Source organism: Onychostoma macrolepis, chromosome 11 (assembly GCF_012432095.1).
Source record: "Onychostoma macrolepis isolate SWU-2019 chromosome 11, ASM1243209v1, whole genome shotgun sequence".
In the NCBI taxonomy this organism is placed as follows: Eukaryota; Metazoa; Chordata; class Actinopteri; order Cypriniformes; family Cyprinidae; genus Onychostoma; species Onychostoma macrolepis.
Genome location: NC_081165.1, coordinates 18,132,788 through 18,155,439, shown reverse-complemented (window position 1 = coordinate 18,155,439; position 22,652 = coordinate 18,132,788). Strand labels below are relative to the sequence as shown.

General features: G+C 36.2%; 1 protein-coding gene across 6 annotated transcripts in view; it reads right to left on the bottom strand.

Moving 5' to 3' along the window:
• Positions 1 to 22,652, bottom strand: part of plekhg5a (pleckstrin homology domain containing, family G (with RhoGef domain) member 5a) — a 41,182-nt gene that overhangs the window by 17,818 nt on the left and 712 nt on the right. For 5 of the 6 annotated variants that reach the window (XM_058790941.1, XM_058790942.1, XM_058790940.1 and 2 more), the window contains 6 exons: positions 13,725 to 13,804; positions 3,004 to 3,145; positions 2,730 to 2,829; positions 1,006 to 1,066; positions 689 to 780; positions 461 to 597 (listed from right to left, as the gene is read on the bottom strand). In XM_058790941.1, the coding sequence (XP_058646924.1) occupies positions 461 to 597; positions 689 to 780; positions 1,006 to 1,066; positions 2,730 to 2,829; positions 3,004 to 3,145; positions 13,725 to 13,804 (612 nt within the window). Of the gene's footprint in view, positions 1 to 460; positions 598 to 688; positions 781 to 1,005; positions 1,067 to 2,729; positions 2,830 to 3,003; positions 3,146 to 6,116; positions 6,352 to 13,724; positions 13,805 to 22,652 lie in introns of those variants that run through there. The other variant, XM_058790945.1, reaches the window with a different exon arrangement.

The following is a 22,652-nucleotide window of genomic DNA, read 5'->3' as shown; positions in this document are numbered from 1 at the left end:
GGAATGTATAAACTTTATGTCATGAATACATGGTAGGTTGCGGTGGATAAAAGCCCATGCTAAATGCATAAATGTAAGAAATGCAAAAGTACAAAGTTCTATGACCATTTCAAGTGTAAAAGTCAAAATGATAGTATTTTTTCATCATGCCATTACAGACACTTCTAAATCATGACAGATGATGGGAAAACGATGCATTGGTATAAAATTCTCCTTCCCTCTGATAAAATGCTACAATGAGAATCACCTCTCCAGCTCATTAAATCACATATTCAAACTTCAAACAAATCCATTCCATATATATATATATTATCTTAATCTGTGAATAATGGCAAATATTAAATATTAGCTGAGCACAAGTGTTACATCTCTATTTGTACAAAAAATGAGTGAAGAGATGCAATCAACGCTCTAATATTTACATGAGGTCTGAGATACTTCTGTTTAAGCAGGGCATTACCTCGTACTCTGAGGTAGTGGCCACCAAAGCGGTAGGCTTCAAATCCCAGTGAAAGTGGGGTATTGGACTGATCTAGGAACAGGTTGACCCGTGACAGCTCAATGCCTTTTCTTTCAAATACAGCTCCCAGGACTTCTCTGAAACACAAAGGTAACAGGTCAGCTAACCATGATTCTAAATGCATTGATTAGTTCATTGCACCACCTAGGGGTTCAAACACAAAATCACCTCAAGGTTTTCTTCTTCACAGCTGGGACGATCTCCATGCTGACGTCAATATTTAGGTCAAACTTCAGAGTAAAGCACTCCTTGCTGGGGTCCTGCAGGAGTGAAGAGTAAACAATCAGCTTATGCTTTAGGAATAAAAGCTATCAGTTATCGAGAATACAAACTATGATTAAATATACAGACAAAGAAATGTCAGGAGTACTGACTAAGAGGTACATCAAGTCTCAAAATCTTGCCTGCAAAACTAAATCATTTGTTTGAGACAGAGGAGTGGTACACAGGCTTAATAAAAATCAGATCTCTAATTCTTCTCTTACATCTGTGTGTCGACGTCTGGTCTTCTTCTTAACCAGTTTCATTCCTCCACTCCTGCGATCTCTGGGAAGCACAAAAATAAATAAATAAATAAATAAATACATCATTAGGAATGACTGAACCCACAAGGAATGTCATGCTGTCTTTTTCCCTAACCATAATCCAGTTTAACCAAGCACAGGTATATAAATTAAGTCATTGTCATTCTTTTCAGCACAAACCACCCACCTTTTATGAAAATTAATCATATTATAGATGGCACCTTGTTTAAAAAATGTCAGTGTAATGTGCCTGGCACAACAAGCCACTACTGCCATCCACAGAAAAGAGGTGGTGAACTGAGTTTTGCTAAAACAATATTAATGTTTACATTTTTTATTGATTATAGTAGCAGTAATACATGAATGATGCAAGAGGATAAAAGACATTTGATCATGAATGGGGGCAAGAGGCTTATAACAGGGCAGGTGCAGAAGAGTTCAGCATTTTAAACAGGTTATTTCACCAATGTTGTGTGGTTCTGGCAAAGTATGCCAGATTGAGGTAGTCTTCTGCATCCTCTAGAACTTCAAAACTAGAAATTGTACTGTGCAAACTGAATTAGTCCAAACTTTTATTTCCTAATTTTAATAACGGAATTGTACTAACACTTTTTATTACAATTAATTTAGACTTTTATAATTTGTGATTAGATGTTTTTTTTAAATAATTTTTTACTCACAAATAGCAATTTCTACTTGATAAAATAATGCAGAACTTGACAATGAATAGAATTTTAAAAAATATACATTAATTTTAAAAGATGTAAATCGTAAATTGATCATGAATGCAAGCCATTCAGGAAGTGTGCTTAGGCCCTCTAGTGCAGAGGTCCCCAACCACCGGGTCACGACCCACTACCAGGCTGTGGAAGAATTGCTACCGGGTCGGAAGAACGTTCTGGGAAAATGTGTAGCCTAGAGATATGATCATATGACACTCTGTTATTTATTGCGTATTAATGATTGTTCTAATTATTCTGTATTTTCATTGTATGCTATTTATATGGAGTAGCAATTTTACGATTTCATGTTAAATTAGTATATGATAGATTGCTCTGGGCTGCGTTTCCCAAAAGCATCGTAAGCTTAAGTTGATCGTAGCTCCATTGGTTTCAATGGGTCTACAATGTACTTAAGCTTACAATGCTTTTGGGAAACGCAGCCTAGATCTGTCATAGTCTATATTAGGGGATAAACGGAGCGTTGATCCGTGATTTGTACAAACCAGACCCCTCTGTTCGGCACGCATGTTATTTTCGAAATTAATTTGCCAATTTACACGTTCAAGCTATTTTAAAGCACAAGAAGAAACGAAAGAGAACAATTTGTTACTCAGGCACTGTTTTCTCACACACACACACATATTTCCTTCACCCCCCACCCCCTACTTAGACTTTCCAATCAAATTAATTGTGTAACTTTTCAGCAAGTCTGCCAAAAACATAGTTTGTACCCATTCATTTATAAGGCTGCTCAAGAGGTCAGATTTACGCTCTCTGTTCCATTTCCTAAAGCAGTTTGACCATCAAAAGGAATAGATAGTCCAATCCCAGATGTTCTCCAGTGGATGACGCCACTGGAAAGTACACAGACTTCCTCTTTCATTATTACAAACATTAGCAAAAGCCAAGCGTGTGCCCATAATGAATGAAATAATGGAGGGATAAATGTGAAAAAGAACTGACCCTAGGTCAGAGTATCCATCCTCTCCATCCTCCATGTCGGAGGGGGGACCGGTGCGAGGTGGACAGGAACGAGTGGACACGTTCCGGGCCAGGATGGAACCTGTGGGGGAGAGGAAGTGAGGCAACACTAACATCCTGCCAGAAGTTGGTAATAATAATTAACCTTTACACATTCAAAGTGTAATGCTCGTCTTGGGGTCGGCTGACATCTATTTTCATTTTTTAACTGATTTAAAACTGCTAAAACAACTGATAGGTTGAAAAAGAGCCATACTTTGTGGTTGCAGGTCAAACCGTGGATGCCTGTCAAAGAGCATGCCGTCACGGGCGACGGGATGGCAGTTTGAGTCACATGACTCACAGAGGTGCAGTGGGCTGCCGTCTCTAAGGTCCTGACACGATGGGTGGTGACACACCTGAGGCATAAATCATACAGCAATAATGTCAAATTAGCAAACACAACAGTGTGAAATCAAACTGTGTGTGTATCATTTTCTTTTTGGCAGTATGACCAAAACCGAATTTTTCCCAAATTTAACACTGATGTTTCTTCAAATATGGGTGCTTCTGGCCTCGGGGAATGAGAATAAACCTTCTTCAAGCAATATTCATGCTTTAATTTGTTCATTTCATTTGTGCTCTAACAATTTTCAACATTGTATACACATACAATCACCGGAGAATTCCATCATTTAACCATTATTTCTGAAAGATATAAATCATTTTCACACAAAATATATTTAAATGGTGGGTGTTTTAATAAGCCTATGGTGTCATTTATTTATTTTTATTACTATTATTATTAATAAAAATTTATTTATTATTGTGTTCCAAAGTTTCATTTGTGTCTTTGTACTGAAAGCTCCAAAATATCCTTGTGTGTGTGTCAGTACAGCTCAGTTCAAAACAGTTTTTAAAATTCAATTGGCTAATCAATATTTTGGTAACACTTTAGCATAGAGACCAATTCTCACTATTAACTAGTTACTTATTAGCATGCATATTATTAACATATAAAGCACATAATTCTGCATGACCACCTTCTATATTCCTAATCCTACCCAATACCTAAACTTAACAACTACCTTACTAACTATTAATTAGCAGCAAATTAAAACTAAAAATAAACATTTGTTTATTGGGGCAAAAGTTGTAAATGGTTTGTTAATAGCAAAAATTGGACCTTAAAATAAAGTGTGACCAATATTTTTACTTCTATGATCTAAGTGTTATAAAGCCTGGATCTAAGATAAGACTTAAAAAAAAAATCTATACATAAAAGGCATTCATTTATTTAGCATTAAGTGCAGTAAACAAGCAAGTATCAAAGAGTACCACAGTATCAAAAAAATAAATCATGATGGCATGGTAAAATATTTCCAAGACCATCACATAAAAAAGTTGAAATCTGTTAGTTTGAATAAAAATCAACCCTTTAGACACAAAAAGTTCAAGAAACTGCCTGCTGTGCTATTATGCAACATTATGTTACCATAAAGCTCAACATGCCGTCAATTTATATCATCAGAACTCTTACCAAAGGCCATTTGAGAGTCAAGTTGTAAGTGCAACAGCAGCAGGAAATAAAGTGTGGAAAGATAGAAAAAGAAAGAGGGATTAGGACCTCCTGGTTGTGTGCTTCCTTCTATTGTTCTCCTGATATGCTTCACAACAGAAGCAGCTCACACTCAGACAGAGAACAAAGCAAAAACCTGAGCCGTCATATGAAAAGTGGCGATTTTTCTCTTCATGACTACTTCTCAAACACTTTCTGAGAGGAAACCACAAGAAGTGAGTAAGCAAGACAGAGGGCATGTGCCAGCAAACCCCAACCAACAATTGGAGACGAGCAACAGGAAAATGGGCAGATTCTAGCAGTTATATAATCTCAAAAACCACACACTGAAAACTAATCATTATGACTGAAAATGTGAAGACTTGCATTCATGATCAATTATATATATATATATATTATATATATAATTTTTTTTTTTGTCAATATAGCTTCCAGCTGGGAACAAAGCAAAGCCAGATTGCTGCTCATAAGTTAAAATGTAGGGCTAAATAAGGCTAAGAGGAATTACTGCCAAGCCAAACTGTTACTTTATCCTACCTGGGACATTTTCCCCTATTTTTCCTTTGTCTTCTTACTTGAGTTACAGTAAGGAAAAAATCTTCAGGAGAAGCACTCCGAAAGCTGAAACAATGCCTTTTTGTTTCTTTTGTTTGAGCTTGTCTTATTTGTTTCATTCTTCAAAATGAATATAAATTTTGAACACTTCCAAATGAATACGTTTTGAAGTCAAGAAGAATTACATTAACCCAGCGGCCATTGTTGCATCCCTCATTGCAATATAAAATTATTCAGGTATGTGTCACTGCTAATGATCTCCTATCAAAGGCCATGTGAGTATTTCTCATGCATATCTGTATATAAATACACACACACACACAAACAAAAGTCTGATGAAAAATACAATATAACTAATAATAAGGTAACACTTTATTTTACAGTTACACCTATTAGTTGCTTATTAGCATGCATATTACTAGAATATTAGCCATGTATTAGTGCTAATTAAGCACATATTAATGCCTTATTCTACATGACCTTATTCTACATCCCTAATTCTACCCAATACCTAAACTTAACAACTACCTTACTAACTATTAATAAGCTGCAAATTAAGAATTTATTGAGGGAAAAGTCGTAGTTAATAGTTAACAAGTCTTACCTATTCTAAAGTGTTACCAACATTTTATATTATTATCAATGTTGAAAACAGTTTATACACACACACATATATACACTAATATAACATCTTACATTAACATCTTCTATGTAAAGATCTGCTTAAAGCCAAACAGCACAGTAAGGTTTACAAGGCCTTGTAATTACAAAATCCGGCTTTAGTTTTGCCCCACATAACCCCCTAAAGTCACGTTAATAAAATCAGCTTGTGATTATCTTGTGCCTGGAGAGGACTGGAAAAAAGTCCATTATTGTTCTCTAGTCGCAGTTATCACAACCTGAACAACCTCAAACAATCTTAAACCAGTGTACACCCATATTTAAGGGTCACTGTAAGAAGAAAAGTGATTAAAATGACCACAATGTGCAATATCTAAGAAACAATAAGGCATGGCACCGCGACTCTGAACAAAAAGCCATTGAAGGAAAGCACAGACTTTAGCTACCTCTTAGATAACTAAGAGAGAGAGAGAGAGAGAGAGTGTGTCTGTCATCAGTTTTGCTATGCCTCATTTATCTGAGAACTTTCGCACATCTGTGGTAAAAAACCGCAGCTCAGAGACTTTTTAATAACAACCATAAAACCTCAGCTGTCGCCTTGAAATAACATACAATAATGCATTCATGACACACACCTGATGCTGGTGTCACACACATGTGCGTGTATGTGTCTGCCTGTCTCTCTCTCCCCCCTGAAGTGACGGTTTCTCAGCGGTCTGTAAGAATGGCAGAGAACGATGTAGAGTCTCGGGACAACTCGATGCTTTGAGCGCCCATCACCCCCCTCTCTTGCTCTCGCTCTCTCCCCTTTCCACTTCCCTTGCTTCCTTCCTTTCTTACTGGCTGCTTCTGAACAGCTCAGAGTCTGTGTGCGTGTGTGTGTGTGATGTAGGTGATTCAGATAGAGCAGCTGTGTATACCGACTAATAGATCTAAAAGAGGGTGTAAGAGCAGTTGCGGTTTTCCAGCCACACCCGCTCCCACTGATTTTGCCATTCACAAACACAGTTGTCCAACCACCCATACAAAAAAAACAAACACGCAAAACTCTGCCTCGCTTATAATCTTTCATTGCCTATTCTCATTCTCTATTCTCTGTTCTCGGTTCTCGTTTTTACTTCAGTCATTTATCATCTACAGTGATCAGATGAAACATGCAAATGTAGGTGTAGGTGTAATATTAGCAATAGGCTAACATTTTTGCACTGTAATCTTAAATCTGGCCGTTTTGAGATTATCAGCACTAGTTGTGTCTGTCTGGTCTCTTTAAGGCAAATCAGTCCATTCGGTGGCCATGTTACTGACAGACATATACTGTAAAGTAAGTATAGCTCCTGTTACTGGGAAAAGACAGGATTACCAGCTAATTAGCATGTGTGCTCTAATTAAAAGGAGCATGCATGCTAATGAAACAGTGTTACATTCTCTTTTTTGAGAATTTTAAGCAAAAATTGTATAAAATATGCACAACTGTTTTTAAAACATTTATTATATTAAGAAATGCTTCTTGAGCACTAATTTCTACAGGATTATGTGAAGGAAAATTCAGCTTTGCCATCACAGGAATAAATTACTTTTTAAAATATAATTGTAATAATATTTCATATTAGTACTAAATAATTGCAGCCTTGGTGAACATAAGAGATTTTTTTTTTTTCAAAGTAATAAAAAAAATCTAACCCCAAACTTTTGAATGGTAGTGATAACATGGTCTCATGGTAAAATTATGGGAAATTCACTTATTTAGCTCAAACAAACAAACACATAAATAATATTCTAAATAAAAAAAAATTCTGTGTGCATGCTGATTAAAAAAAAACAAAACAAAAAAAACCTTCATCTAGAAAATTAAGAAATAAAGTCCATATATTTATATATAACACAAATTGGTTTTAATTTATAAAAATCAAATTTCTTTAATTAAAAATTCTACACTCACAAATCGGTGGTGCTGATATAAAATGAGGAACATTATTGACACTGTAACAGAAGTTACATAATATTTTAATGAGTAAATACAGTGATGTGAAAGACTTGTGTCTTGGCCTTTTCCCTTAGGCTTAGTCATTTCTATCTTATATCTACACCAACTCTCTCCTGCCATCATCTAATTCAGACTCTTCCCAGAGTACACCCCTATGGGGGGCTGGGTCATGTGGTGTCAGGATTTCCTACATAAAAACAGAGACTTTGAAGTCTGCGGCTGTGCTTACTTTTACCAAATCCAGAATATTACAGTATCAAAACCCCCTTTCTTTTACTCACTCCATCCTTCCTCTCTTTCTTTGTCTGTGCTTTATATAGCAGTCTGATGTAAGGCCTAATAATGTCCTAATTCATAAAATACTGTGCCTTATTAAAGTCACAAGAACCTCAGAATGATAAAACTACAATGCACAAACATACCAAACTCAAAACTCTTTTATAACATGCCATTATTGACCTCAGAAAAGAAAAAAACAAGACTATAAAAAAACTAAACAAAACAGCAAAGAATGTGACAGGTCAGGTAAAACATGCCCCAGAGACAACAATCTCTCAGAAACACGGGGAGACAGAAGTGTCATCATGAAGGACATTTCCAACAGTTAAACGTCACTTTTGAATCCATTTCCTGTTTTTAACTCAACCCTGAATCCACAACAACTTCCTGTGGCTATGTCTCTTGGCCTTCCCTTATGAGGACTGGGATGTGTGAGAGGAATATAAGTGTGATCTCACTGTTCGTCCCTCAGTGAATGATGGGAAGTGCTCAAACATTTGAAAAATGTCCTGGGTTAATCAGGGTATCACATTGTACCTTTCAGTAAACATTAATCAACTATATTTTATACGAGATATATAGCATCTAAATAATAGCTTATTTAATATAAGATATCAATGTTATATAATTAATTAATTACAATCTTTCCTGCGCTATTCTTTACATATAAACAGGTACATTACATTCAGATTTAGAAAAAAAAATAAAAATAAATAGTATGTTGATCCTATGCACTCATCAAAACAACTGATATTTGGCTTTATTTCAAAGCATGTCATCATTAGACATGAATACGCCTGAGGCGATGAAGGTTCCAATATCTGATGCAGAGCTGAAAATGACTATTTTTACTCCTTAGGGGTCATACATTGTGACCTCTTTGTTCATCCAGAGTCTTAATTCTCACTTGGTGACATCAGAGGTCTCCTTTAAAGGAGTGAATGAGAAAGGCAAAGCAGAGAGCTGTATTTGGCAAAAAAGAGCAAACAACAAGGAGAGAATTAGAGATCTTCATGCTGACAGCTAGTACAGCATGAAATATGAGAGGTAATATAGGTTTTCTTCACATTTGGCCTGATGTCAGTACCACTGGGAGAAGAAGTGCAACTAGGGAGAAGAAGTTATTTAAAGCTGAATCATGTCTGTCTATGTCTTTCTACCTCTATTACTGCCATAAAACAGTATTGTAGACAATGACTGTTTCCAAAATGTTTCACAAAACACTCATGATGCCTTCCATTGGTCAGGGAAACAGATAGTCCCGTCCCAAACTTTTTGGCCTAACACCATTGGTTAAGCCAATGTTGCCGGGCAGGGTTGGTCAGGATTTTTAAACAAAAAGAAAAACGTTTTTATAACGGCTCAGAAATAAACTGTTTCGAGAAATCAAACTACAAAAGTATTACTTTAAGTAAAATATATATAAGTATGATAGTTTAAAATCAAAATAATCACACACCTTTAAAGGGTTAGTTCACTCAAAAATGAAAATTACCCTGTTATTTACTCACCCTCAAGCCAGGTGTATATGACTTTCTTCTTTCAGACGAATACAATCGGAGTTATATTAAAAATTATCCTGGCTCTTCTAAGCTCTATCATTGCAGTCAGCATGTGTCTCTGTTACACAGTCCAAAACATGTCAAATAAAGTCCGCGAATCCATAAAAAAAAATGTGCCTCACACGGCTCCTAGGGATGAATAAAGGCCTCCTGTTGTGAATCCATGCGTTTTTGTAAGAAAAATATCCATATTTCAAATGTAATAACACATCTCTCTCACCTCATCTAACTGTCAAAAGCGGAAGCCCTTCCAGCGGATGTTGTAGGACGTTGGCGTTGCTTGATTAGTGACCAGCGCGGAGAGAGAACAAAACAAAACAAAACAAAACGCTGGTCATGTTGACTTAGAAGCACAAAACGAGGATTTCGATATAAGAGGAGACTGGTTTTCCTTTGGTAAAGTAAGGAAACTTTGCTTCCTTTGCTCCTATAAACAAACATTGGTTTTTGCAAGACTCACACACGCATGCGCCGGCATCCTACGTCATCCGCCGGAAAGGCAGTCTCTCGTGAACGCCCATGCACAAAACTGTTTATATCGTTTTAAATATGGATTTTATTTTATTTTTTTTTAACAAAAAAAGCATTGATTTGCTACAGGAGGCCTTTATTCATCTCTCGGAGCCGTGTGAGGCACGTTTTTTTATTGGATTCGCACACTTTATTTTACATGTTTTGGACTGTGTAACAGAGACACATGCTGACTGCAATGATAGAGCTTAGAAGAGCCAGGATAATTTTTAATATAACTCCGATTGGGTTCATCTGAAAGAAGAAAGTCATATACACCTAGGATGCCTTGAGGGTGAGTAAAACATGGACATTATATCAGGTTTAGATTACTTATGGGTACAAATGTCTCCTTGAAATATGATACACCCAAAGTAGAACTTTTCCTAGTAGCTGAGTATTATAGCTCCATCTGGTGGTAGAAAGCAGCAGTGAGGCTTCACATTCCAAAGCATTCCATGAATCCTAATTTACTCCACTTTTCGCTTCTTTTGTCCTTGAAATATTTTAGACAGCACATAATGTTTTGGATGTGCGTGACTTCAGAGACCGTTGTGCTACAGGTGTCAGTTCAGTTTCTTCTCACACTCAGCTGTTAGGTAACACAGAGACAGACATAAAGCAGTGACAGAGGAGACAAAGCACAGAACTGCTGCTGAAGATGAAATAATCATTTCAATTATATTAACGGCTGTAAACAAGTCTGAGAACCTGCTAAGGGAAAGCAACACAAAAGAAGATATTCTGAAAAACGTTCAGTGCTGTTTGGACCCCGCTGACTTTCATCATATGGACAAAAAACACTGACATTTATTTTTAAAATACCATATTCCTCAGAAAAATGTCATAGAGGTTTAGAACAACATGAAAAATTCATTACAATTTACGTTTGTGGATGAATGATCAATTTAATAAGCTCATTTCATAGTTGTGAGCTTCTTGACGTCTTTAAAATTACTTTGTGAGGAAAATCCATAGCGACGAGATGCCAGGTTAACCTCAAGCCAACAGATTAAATATATTATTGAACACTGAAAAGCAATTAACCTACTTTTCTAACTGAAATCAAGTCTTTGAAGCCAAGACATTGGCAACCCTGTGACCAGGCGACATTCTTTCATTTTCATGAAGAAAGTGTCTAAAGGACACCATTATCCCATCTGCTAACCCATAATACTCTGTTCTGCTCCAGTGTCTTAGTGTCTTTGTAAGCAGCACATTCATCTTTTACAACACAAATTACAGTCAGCTGCTAATGTCTGTGTTTATTATAGTCCAGTCACTGTTTAGTCTGTGTTTGTGTAAGGGATAAGGATGGCCGGCCTATTTCGCAACTTTTTCACACACACATTTACACATGCACACAAGCATGCAAATGCACACACACACACACACACACACACACATAAATTATCAATGCATAAACACACACATGCTCACACGGTGCTAAAATATTACAGATCCTGTTCTGTGTTGGTTTCATGTGGAATTAATCTATAATGGATCCAGTTTTGCCACGTACTAAAATAAAGACATATACCAATTCATTTACACACAAGAAAACAGACAAACTTAAAGCTGAAGTGTGTAATTTCTTGCTTCTATCTACCATATTACACATATTGCTTTTGTTTCTCTTTTACAAGTCATTTTGGATGAAAGCATCTGCTAAATATGAGGGTCTGTTTCCACCATGGATTAAAAAAGTAAAGAAAGGTTATTGCGATTTTAGCAATTCTGAGTCTCTGTCTTGCAATTCTGAGGGGGAAAAAAACATCAGAATTGTGAGTCATAAACTCAATTCCAAAAAGCAAGTCAGAATTGTGAGATATAATCTCAGAATTCTAACTTTCTTTCATCCAATCCTGAGTTTTCATCTTAAAATTCTGGGTTTATATCTCCTAGTTCTGATCTGATTTTTTATTCATTATTATTATTATTTTTTCCCCCAGAATTCTGAGTTTACATCTCGCAATTCTTGGCTTATATCTTGCAAATAATTTTTCCTCACAATTCTGACTTTTTTCTTGCATTTGCAAGTTTATATCACAATAAATTCAGATATAAATTCAGAGTTACGAGAAAAAAAGTCTAAATTTTGAGATACAGTATATATTCAGAATTGCGGGGGATAAGAGTATTTTAACATTAAAAAAACACACTTCACCTTTAAAATGTCAGCTAGCAGGATGATCAGTTAAATGTCAACGGCAAACTATCGTCATCATCTTTGTGTATTTTCACCTCTTGACCCCTTGCAGGAGACAGGAAGAACAAACCTACATGAAACTTGTAGTGCACTAGAGACAAGCCACAAAGACCACAAAACATAAACAGACTTATACACGCACACTTAAACTCTACTTCGTTCTTTTTCAGCAGAAACCTTTTCAAATAAACAAGAGTCCCTCTCATCTTTCCGTATTTTAAGGGTAATGACACAAGCGTGTTCCTGGTTGAGATAAAAACATTGGGTACATTAAGTTAAGTCTGGCTTCGATCAGAGAGGACTAAAAACAGAAGTGTTTACCCAGAGACTCTTTTCAAAAGCTTGCTAAAGTTCAGAGGACACTGGCAGAGTAGAGCTGTCAGGAAATGTAGAACACCAAAAAAACAAGCAAACATCTCTGTGATGTCCTATAATGAATCAGACATGTTCAGTGTAAACAAACTTTATTGGTGTCCTTTATACAGGGTTTATCTATATCCAAAGTTTGAAGCGGGCTGTTACTGGCAATTATTTTTGCATACAGAAACTGTCAGTACTCTCATCTGTACCTGCTCAACAAGATAGGCTGCCTTGTTGGTCTTACTTAACAAAAGATTGCAAATCTCAGAAACCAGGTTTGATAATCTGCATTATTTTGGCCAATAATCATCCATTCAGATATGAGCTGTAACTAAATCTGACTTGCACTTCAGTTGTTTCTGCGATGTTTGGGGTTTAGATGTTTAGATTTTTTTTAACTGAAAAAGGTGATTGCTTATGCTTAGTCAATTGAGTAAATAAACTCAAATAATCATACTTAATTTCCTGTTTTTTTTTTTTTTTATAAATCAGTGATTATCAACTGAATGATCTGATATGTCTCTGTCTCTGTCTCTGTCTCTCTCTCTCTCTCTCTCTCTATATATATATATATATATATATATATATACACACACACACGCACAAACGAAGGGAATACTGGCACATGTTTTTGTCCAATTTAAGGTTACTGTATCCAATACATCAGTATTCATATTGTGGCTGAATTGTAATCGACAGTTTTAAAGGTAAAGGAGCACCTGTTAAAATACAAAAGTGGAAAGTGTTGGTAATGAATAGGCACCAGGTTTGCCAGAGACAAAAAAAAATGGGAGTGACTGAAGTTTAAAAGAAAGAGGGACACAGGAAGCAATACACTGACTTTTTAGTCAAACCAGTTTGGCAATGGTCCCAAGACAATAAAGTGCAATCAAAAACAGACAAACAGAGAGACATAAGAAGAGAGACAGTGTGTATAAAGGTAGAGAGAACAACAGGAAGGGAGAGACATATTGTGTTTTGTGTAAGCGTGTTTATATGCGAACAGCCTCATATACCCTACAGTAATCTCTCTTTTCCATGCCTGCATCCCCAGACTCCCAGGAGAAGGCTGGTGAAATGTTGCCTATAACATCATATCCGTCCTCTCGCCACCGAACTTTCAACAGCACAAAGACAAACAAAACTTTGTTTTTCCTGTCAGTTCCCTTAGCACATATCCTGACAAATGATTATTGTGCTGGAATATTCCATGTAATAAATGCAATTGGCATGCCTGGGATTTTTGTCCATAAGAGTCCACAAAAACACTAAGAGGTGAACATTTACCAGCTTGCTTTGCCCCTACAGGGCTTCCCTGTGACACATTCTGATGGCTCACCTTGGAAGCAAGCCGCCGTTCGAGACAGTTGGGATGCTGACACAAGATGCCAGTTTTCTCCTCCTGTGCAGGCTTCTCACCTGAAACAACATGCAAACAGAGGTTACAGATCAACCATATGTGGGAGGGAATTAAATGTAAGGTCATGTTGTAAGCCAAACTTGAAAGGCTTAGTCACATTAAGTGTGGGCGATATGAGTCATTTTATTTCATGATAACGAGATATAGAGTTATAAATAAGAAATACATACATTGTATAAAGTAATCAAATGTATAAAAACACTGCATATTCTTCACTGTGTAAATTAAATATATATGTGTCTTCTTAAAGTTACAAAAGTGATTTAGTTAAGAACAATGAGAGATTTTCTCTGTTTTGTTGTTTGATTAACATGAATGACAGACAGCAGGAATATTAGACTGCTGTCACTTTAAGAGCTGCCCAGATCCAATATACTGTTATAAATGTGTGTTCTACCTCAGCTGTTTGCTTTCACTTAAGACCTAAATTACTGTGTTTATTAGGATACTTGCAAAGACAGGCATTTTGACACATACAAGTGTGTGTATTTAACCATTCAAGGCCTATAAAGTGATAAAAATAACTCCATACTCATTCAATACTCCCACACTCTATGAGCACCGTCTTCACGTGCACGCACCTCTCTGACAGCTCTCAGAAAGTGCATATATAGCAAAATTAGTTCTCTTTCACTCCTGATTGCATATCAATGGCTCAAAATCACTTGTTTTTAAATTGCAATGCTTAAAAATGTGTGCAAATTAGGGCTGTAGCTATCGAATATTTTAGTAATCGAGTATTCTACCGAAAATTATATCGATTAATCGATTAATCGGATAAGAACTTTATCTTAATTAAAGAGCAATACTAAATATACAAGAGAAAATAAGACAGACTCTTAAAATTAACAAGTAATTTGTTTCCTTTTTAGAAAAATTTACATTTTTATTGCTGAAATTGCATATATTAATAACTGTGAAAACTAAACCCATTTAGTGCATGTAATTGCCATATTACATTCAAAATACAAATATATAAAAATTTTAAATTACTTTAAAAAAGGTAAACATAGTACAACCTAAAACTAAGACATAAATCAAAATAACAGTAATAAAAAAATAACAATAAAACCTAAACATTGTGCAACTTAACTTTCAAGTTTCAGCCTAACTACAGCTCAGGCGTGACATAAGCCTTTACTGTCTTCTTAGAAGGCTTTGTGGCTTTTGTAAGAGGCAAAAATTTGTGGGCAAGAAGCTAACGTGGAACAATAACAAGAGTCCATACACATAACATTTATTAACACATTTTTCAGCAACATGAATTTAAAGTTATTTGGAGAATAAACCCACTTAAATGTCTCTCTGCATACTGGTGTGTGTGTGTAATCTTTTAAAGGAGCATGTGGTTGCAAACACAGTGCACTCTATGCAGTTACAGTGATGCACCGAAATGAAAATTCTGGTCCGAAACCGAGAATTCTGGATGTGCTTGGTCGAAAACCGAAACTGCTTTGTAATAATTATTTATTCAATAATATAAAGTAGTTTTGTAAGACTTTTTAATTTAACTCAATTTATTCTTTATTGTAAGAATAAACTCAATTGTTTATTCTTAAAATAGCCTTATGAAATGTTTTATTTTTCCTCAGAAATTCTGTGTTATGTATCTGGTTATCAAATGGAAAGGAAAACGCGCGTCTCTGCCATTCATTCATACAGAGATATGATCGCGTAATATGAGTTAATGCTCATCAGATCGCGTAAATCAGTGGGAAATGAATAGAAATGATGATTCTGTGTGCAGAAATATCAAGTAAATGTGTAAAAATATAAAAACCCTGGCAAAGCTATTGTTATCAGCGCATGTGAGCAGAGCGTGGGGAGCGGATCAGTGAAGGAGATTTTACCAGCGTTGCCCAGTACAGCTGTACTACAGCATGTCACAGCACAGTAACGCTACTGCAAACAGGAACAAGTATACTACATAGAAATTTCTTATCACGCGTTATTTGAGCGGACTTAGCTTTTCTGGTGAGCATGAGCGGTAACTGAGCAGAAAGCACATTGATAGAGCGAATATTGAACGGAGCGTCACACGGCGCAGTGATGAGAGTGAAACCTGAACACTGTGAGGCGCGGCATATATTTTCGGCGGCCGAAAATTCAGTGCATCCCTAGTAAATAGACTAAAACGATTCTTCGAAGCACAAGAATTTGCCTCGATGATTTTTTGTATTCGAGTTACTCGAATTACTCGAGGAATCGTTTAAGCCCTAGTGCAAATGATAGGATTTCATGACAGCAACATCACGTGAGCGTGTAACCTCTGCCAGTTGACAAATTTGTACCGGTTAATCGTGTCTACCAGTATATCGCCAATTTCATGGATGCAATGGTCTGGTCCATTGCCCAGATTTGTATTGCTTCCATTGTCTTCATTTGTAAGTCGCTTTGGATAAAAGCATCTGCTAAATGACTAAATGTAAATGTATGTAAATGCTCAGCTGTCAATAGTGTAGCAATGTATGAAGCACAAATATAAGTCATTCAAACAAAAGCAGCTTTCTGTTCAACAAGGTGAATCGGTTGCGAAACGTGTAGGTTTGCAGAACTATAGTAAATGTGATCACACATAAAGGCTAATTACTACTAAAATAAGGTCTGCTGTAACATTACTTGGAGAATTTCACATTATGCTTAAACATAATTTACACACAGTTCTCAAACGTGAATTTTTAAACTGCTCTTTGAAAATGCTGCCGCCAGCAAATTGCTACATAAGGACTACAATAGTTCTACAATCTGAATCAAGTATGTAAACTCACATAATAATGAATATTTTACAATTACATACCACATTTCACAATGAAACAAACTAAAACATTCCAAAAACCCATTAGAAATACCAGAGAAAACTATGCTAATTCTCTTCCTAGCTTCATGGCCACCAACTGAACAGCTCTATACACTCTTAAAAACAAAGGTGCTTCAAAATAAAGCACCTTTATTTTTAACAGTCTATGGAAGGATCAAGTATCCAGAAGTAATATAAAGAAGATAAATGAAGCAGATAAATATGATTGAGACATTTCATACTAGGGTACCATGGAGAGACTCTTGTGAACTCGGTGAGCCTGTGGGGGATATGTCCTTGGGCATGAGCCAAAAGACATAACAGCAATATGGGACGCAAAAAAATGAGGCAGCTGGAGGATATGTAGGAGAGTGCGAGTGAAAAAAGCAACTCAATCAGAAAGCCCTAGACCACAAACAAGAGCTAGTGATACAACTCAACTGCTTGATATGCTGATCAAATAAACTGAATGTGTCACTATAAATGTAGCCTAGATAACTTGCTTTTAGCCATGACATCCCTTCCTTCCGCCATGCTGTTAAATCCATAAAGACTATTAACTACCATGGAAAGATGATTACAATGACAATAAATATTAAACTTTTAAGGTGAGGGATTGACTAAAAACTGAAGAACTGATAATAACACAAAAAGGAAAAAGGAGAGAAAAACAGACAGAGCGAAAAAAGTTGGCGAAAATCTGATATTTCCAGACATTACAAGTTTGCTGGCAGACTGGCTGATTTTCCTTTCAGTGATGGCAGTGATATTCCACTTACCTAGAAACCCACAGGTTTTAATGCGAAAAAAGTGTATGATTTTTTTTCATCGATTTCACCCCTCAATCTCCTTTCTAGCAATGTTGCCACTTCAAAACCGGATGAACAGAAGCCATTGATGTTTACAGAGTACAGACAACCAACTCTGGTTTTTGAATCTATTATAAAAAGAAGACAACTGAGAGAGTGCTAATAACAAATGATAAATGTGGATCTAGGATAAGTGTAAAGCAATACACTAAAGGCACAAGATTTATTTATGAAACAGATGAAAAAAGTAAGAGAACAAGGACATAAATGTCAGAGGTTGAAGAAACGCCGATATTACAATAGTTGTGTGAATGTTTGCCGTATTCATATAGCATGGCATTTCACTTCATCAAGGCACTGCATTTTTTCCAGCATCCTAAAAGCAGAACATCACCACATAGCCCAAGCCAGACTCTAGATATTATCCTCTACACTGTTCACATTCCATCTCCATACTCGCCTCCATCTCTCCATGAAGAATATTCCATTTCTCCTTCTTTAGTCAGAGAGGCAGAGGGCACCTCCTAAGAAATCCTCTATGTCAGGAATGTGCAGAATGCCAGGATCTGTTTTTCATGCCCCTTTGTTTACCCAGTCGTTTGCCGAAGTTCCTGAGGAGCGTTAAGCACATCTAGTGTCTCAAGTACTAGAGCGGAAATATTTTATTTAATACTCGTTTCCTTTGCCTCCACTGGAGGAACACCAAGCTGATGCCATGGATGCCAGTATATGATTTGGAATTCTTTATTTCTGGCTAACAAATCCTCTTGCGTTTTGGACTCAAATGAGATTAGGTGATAGAGCCCGATACATTGGCTCAACCGATGCTGTGAGTTTGGGGAGGCACAACCTGCTTATGTAACCATAACAGACGGGCGGTGTGTTTTGGAAAACTATTTGAAAAAAAATAGGTCCATTTGAAAACGGTCACTTTTGCAGTTCCATTTGGTGCCACTAGATTTAAGGTGCCACTAAAGATTTAGGCAAAAAGAAAAAGCCAATTGTTTGACTGCAAAGACTAAAAGAGGCATAGAGTGAGTGATTAGACAGACAAAATACTTCCAGAGGCAAAGGTCAATCTTAGTGGGTCCTAATTGGGGCATTAGCGCACAGATCAAACAGTAAGGGTAGTATGGACAAGCTAAAACTCACTCTTTCTGCACTTTGGTGTCACAGTGGTCTCTAAAACTTTCTGACAACTTAGTGGAAACCAAACAGGTGGTTCTACACACAAAGCCAAAAAAAAAAAAACATTTTAGAAAAAAAAGCCATTTTGTTCCACTAGATTTGAGTGTAAGGCACAGTTCACAGCCAAAATTAAATTCTATCATTATTTATTCACCCTTGTGTCTTGAAAAATCTGTATGACTTACTTTTTGTCCATGGAACACAAAAGGAGTTATTTATAGTAGAATGTCCTTTGTTGTTGCTCTTTTCCACACAATGAAAGTATATGGTGACCACTGATCTTCTAGGCAAAATTTTCAGCGAATTTCAGCCAATTCCTCACAAAAAACTTTCACATTACTTCAGAAGATTTAAAAAATTGTGCATATGTTTGTTTGGACTACTTTTATGATGGTTTTATTACATATTTTTGACAGCTCCTGGTCCAAATACACTTTCATTATGGAAGAGAGCAGTATGGAGATTTTGCTAAATATCTAATTTTAGTTATTTCCACAGAAGAAAGTAAGTCATGCATGCTTGGGAATGACATGAAGGTATGTCATTCCCATGTAAAGAAAATGATGACAAAATGTTCATTTTTAGATGAAGTACAGGCCCTCTGAAAACAATATTGCAATCTTATCCTACCAGTCATTCAATGAAAACACATTTGAGAAGAAACATGGCATGGGAAATAAGGTACAACACAGAGCCCATCCACATTAAACTTCATGAAATATCTTCAAAAAAATACAAACAAACAACTTTAAAAACAATTTCTCAGTTTACTTATGAAGGTAAAAACAGATAACGATTCAACCGAACTGTCTCACGCTATTCGCCATTCAATTAAAATCTCTTACCACAAGACTTCTGGGTAATGTCCATGAGGGAGGTCCAGGTGTACTTCTCCACCCCCAACTCACTCTGTGTACATGGCACAGTTTCCAGTTCATAAGACCCATGTCGTCGCCAATTGAACATTGTGCCTTACAATCCAAGTACAACTGATAAATCTAACACCACATCTCACTTGTAAAGATCAAGATGATGTTCTTCACACCTTGAACCGAACATTAATCTTCTAGATATTACTGCTCTTCATGTTTCTCCATATTACAGAATGCACTAAAACCTGAATGAGTTCTCTTATGGAGAAAAGTTCTCAGAATACTGGATTTCTCTAAAGTTTCCAGGCAGGGTGCTTTGGACTTTGTGAGCCAGTATGTGAAGGGGAAAAAAGAGGGGGGGCTTGACCCACACATTACGCCAGACAAGCGATGCATTCATCCACATGTGAAGTGCATGCTGGGATGTGAGGGAGACTTGGACCTGTGACTTTTCAGAATGGCAAGAGATACAAAGCTGCCTTTTGAGATGTCCACCTACTTGTAGCCCACAAACTGCATGCATCTCAAAGTTATAGTATCATATAGAGCAGAAATCATGGTTCACAAACACTCAAGTCACAGTCAGGGATATGGAGAATAATGAAAAAAAGCAGGTTTGGTGAGCTGAAAGTGAGAAAGGGTTAAGATCAAGATTAAGAGCATAGCTGCAAGAGTTCGCGAGTGCCCTCCAGAACCCCCACAATTTCTAATTTTGCTCTAACAAATTAGAGAGTAGCATGGGAGAGTCTTAGCTGTTGGGATCCAACATTTCCAGCCATATGGTAGTGATTTGGAGCAGTGTGACGTGCAGGGGTTAGTTTTAATGACCAGGCTTCCAGTGGCAGTCAAGCCAATACGCCGCAGTCTCAGACTCTGTCAGCTTAATCATTCGCTGGGACATGTACAAACAACAAAGCTCTTTTGATCTTCACCGAGACATTTCTCTATGCGAGCTGGTGTACGACAACATCTTTTATATTTTTGCTTGTTTCATCTGGCTATTACATTAAATAATTATGGTCGAACTTTATTGCTGAGGCATACTAGTTTTGTTTCTGCTGTATGTTGCTCTGTAGCTGTTGTTTGACTATTTAAATCATTCATCTGCAGTATTGTTGTTTACTTATGATTCTTAGTACACAAAAGGGTTTAAATAAAGACTAAGACTGTCAAACAATTAAAAAATCTAAATCTATTATGAAGATTTTAAAATGTGGCAGACAAAATGATATGAGGAGGATACCCTAGGATACATTATGAGGATACATTACAGAATCAGTCATTTGTTTTTATTATGTCTTTATTAACCTATCTATGTCTATCTGTCTATCTATCTATCTTTTGGATATAAATAAATACATTTAAAATGTAAAAATATTTTTTTTATTTTATAAGTGTACATATTAAACATAATAAAAACACTTTTGCTACACACACCTACTATATATCTGCATTTGATGACACATTAGCACCCTGAGTGAGATATAATATAATATACAAGTATTTTCAATTTGTTTAAAGGCTAATTCTCATCACATACATATCACACCCAACTTTTGTTTGCAGCATTTCATTTTGTGGTCATAATGCTATCTTCATGATATCATGCTATCATGATACTCAGCATGAAAAGCATATGTTACCACCAGCATGTTGGCCACACATGAAAGAAAACTGTGGTGTGACAGCTACTACAGTCAATTATAATAACTAGGGTAATCCTCTGATCTGTGATTCTCCTGACATTGTTTATCTTTGTTTAAAACACTAGCATAAGCACAGTCATGCACATGGCGAACAGGCCAGTCGACCTGAAACTAGTAATGGGCTTGGTTTGGAGGCTAGATGGCAAATTAGTCAGCCAAGTGACAGTTCTCAAATAGACAAGACAGTTCCATGCAACAGTTCCTATTCAAAGCCCGGTAAACAAGTCTATATTACTGGTGTTCTTCATCATAAATTCAATAGCTTAGACTATATTTGACATTATTTTAAGAAATACCACTCAATAGCTTCACTGATAAACTGTGAGCTTCATAAAAGCCCCATTTGTTAGTTTGAAGTTTGGATTTAATAACCATGGCCCTGGACCTCACAGACAGAACATAAGAGGAATTTCCTTTGGATAGAAGAGTCACTTTGTTTCCACTGTAAAACTATTTTTTATAGTTTTTAGATTTCAAACTATTTATATTTGCCAAAAAGAATGTAAAATAATGAAGAAGAAAAAAAACTATCTATGAAACTAGTTGCACATTAGTTCCTTAGTCAAACAGTGCATATAAACAAATACAAAATTTAAATGGGAAATATAGAGGGACCTTTAGACAGGAAGGAAATTAATTTTACTTTTAATATTTAATAATATTAATACTGACCATCTAATTATAATTGTCACCATTTATAATTTGCAATCACTTCCCACTTTTGATAAAATCAGCTGATCTATTATCTGGACAAATAGTTAATATAGAGTTTCAAAGTTTTTCTATTACTTATCACTGCGTCACCATTGCAACATAGGCTATTTTTCTAACCTTTTCCATGTGTTTTTTCCAAACTAAATGCAATCTTTGTTGAAACAGAGCTGTTGACTGTTGAAACAGAGCTGTTGACTCTTGAAACAGAGTGAACCATATTTCCTTATGATAAGCCAGTAAAGAGGTAAACCACAGACCTGTCTGTCTACCTGTCACAACATACTGTAAATACAATTTATCCCAAATCTAATACTGAGGAATGATAAAAGCCAAGAGTGACAGAAAATCTGGATTTAAATAGCCAAAAAAGGAAATAATCCTGTACAGACAGAAAAACATACACTAGCCTAATTACGAGTTAAACCAGACTATTTTCAGTTATCAAACATACAGTCCAGAGATCAGTGAACTATAACCATACGGTGTCTATATAGTGACTATAGTAGGGTAAGAATGTCCTACTGAAATTACTCAGGCATTACACCTTTTATCACACTTCTGTGATGATTTTGCAACATCTTTAAAGTTTGATATCATTCATTCTCATTAAATGGAAAAGAGCGACTGGGACATCCAGCAAAATTACATGACATGAGGGTGAGTATATGAATACAGAATTCAGAATGAACTATCCCTTTAAGACATCCTCGAAATTTATCGCGTCAGCAAGCTGTTTTTAGCCATAACTGCCACAAAGAAGC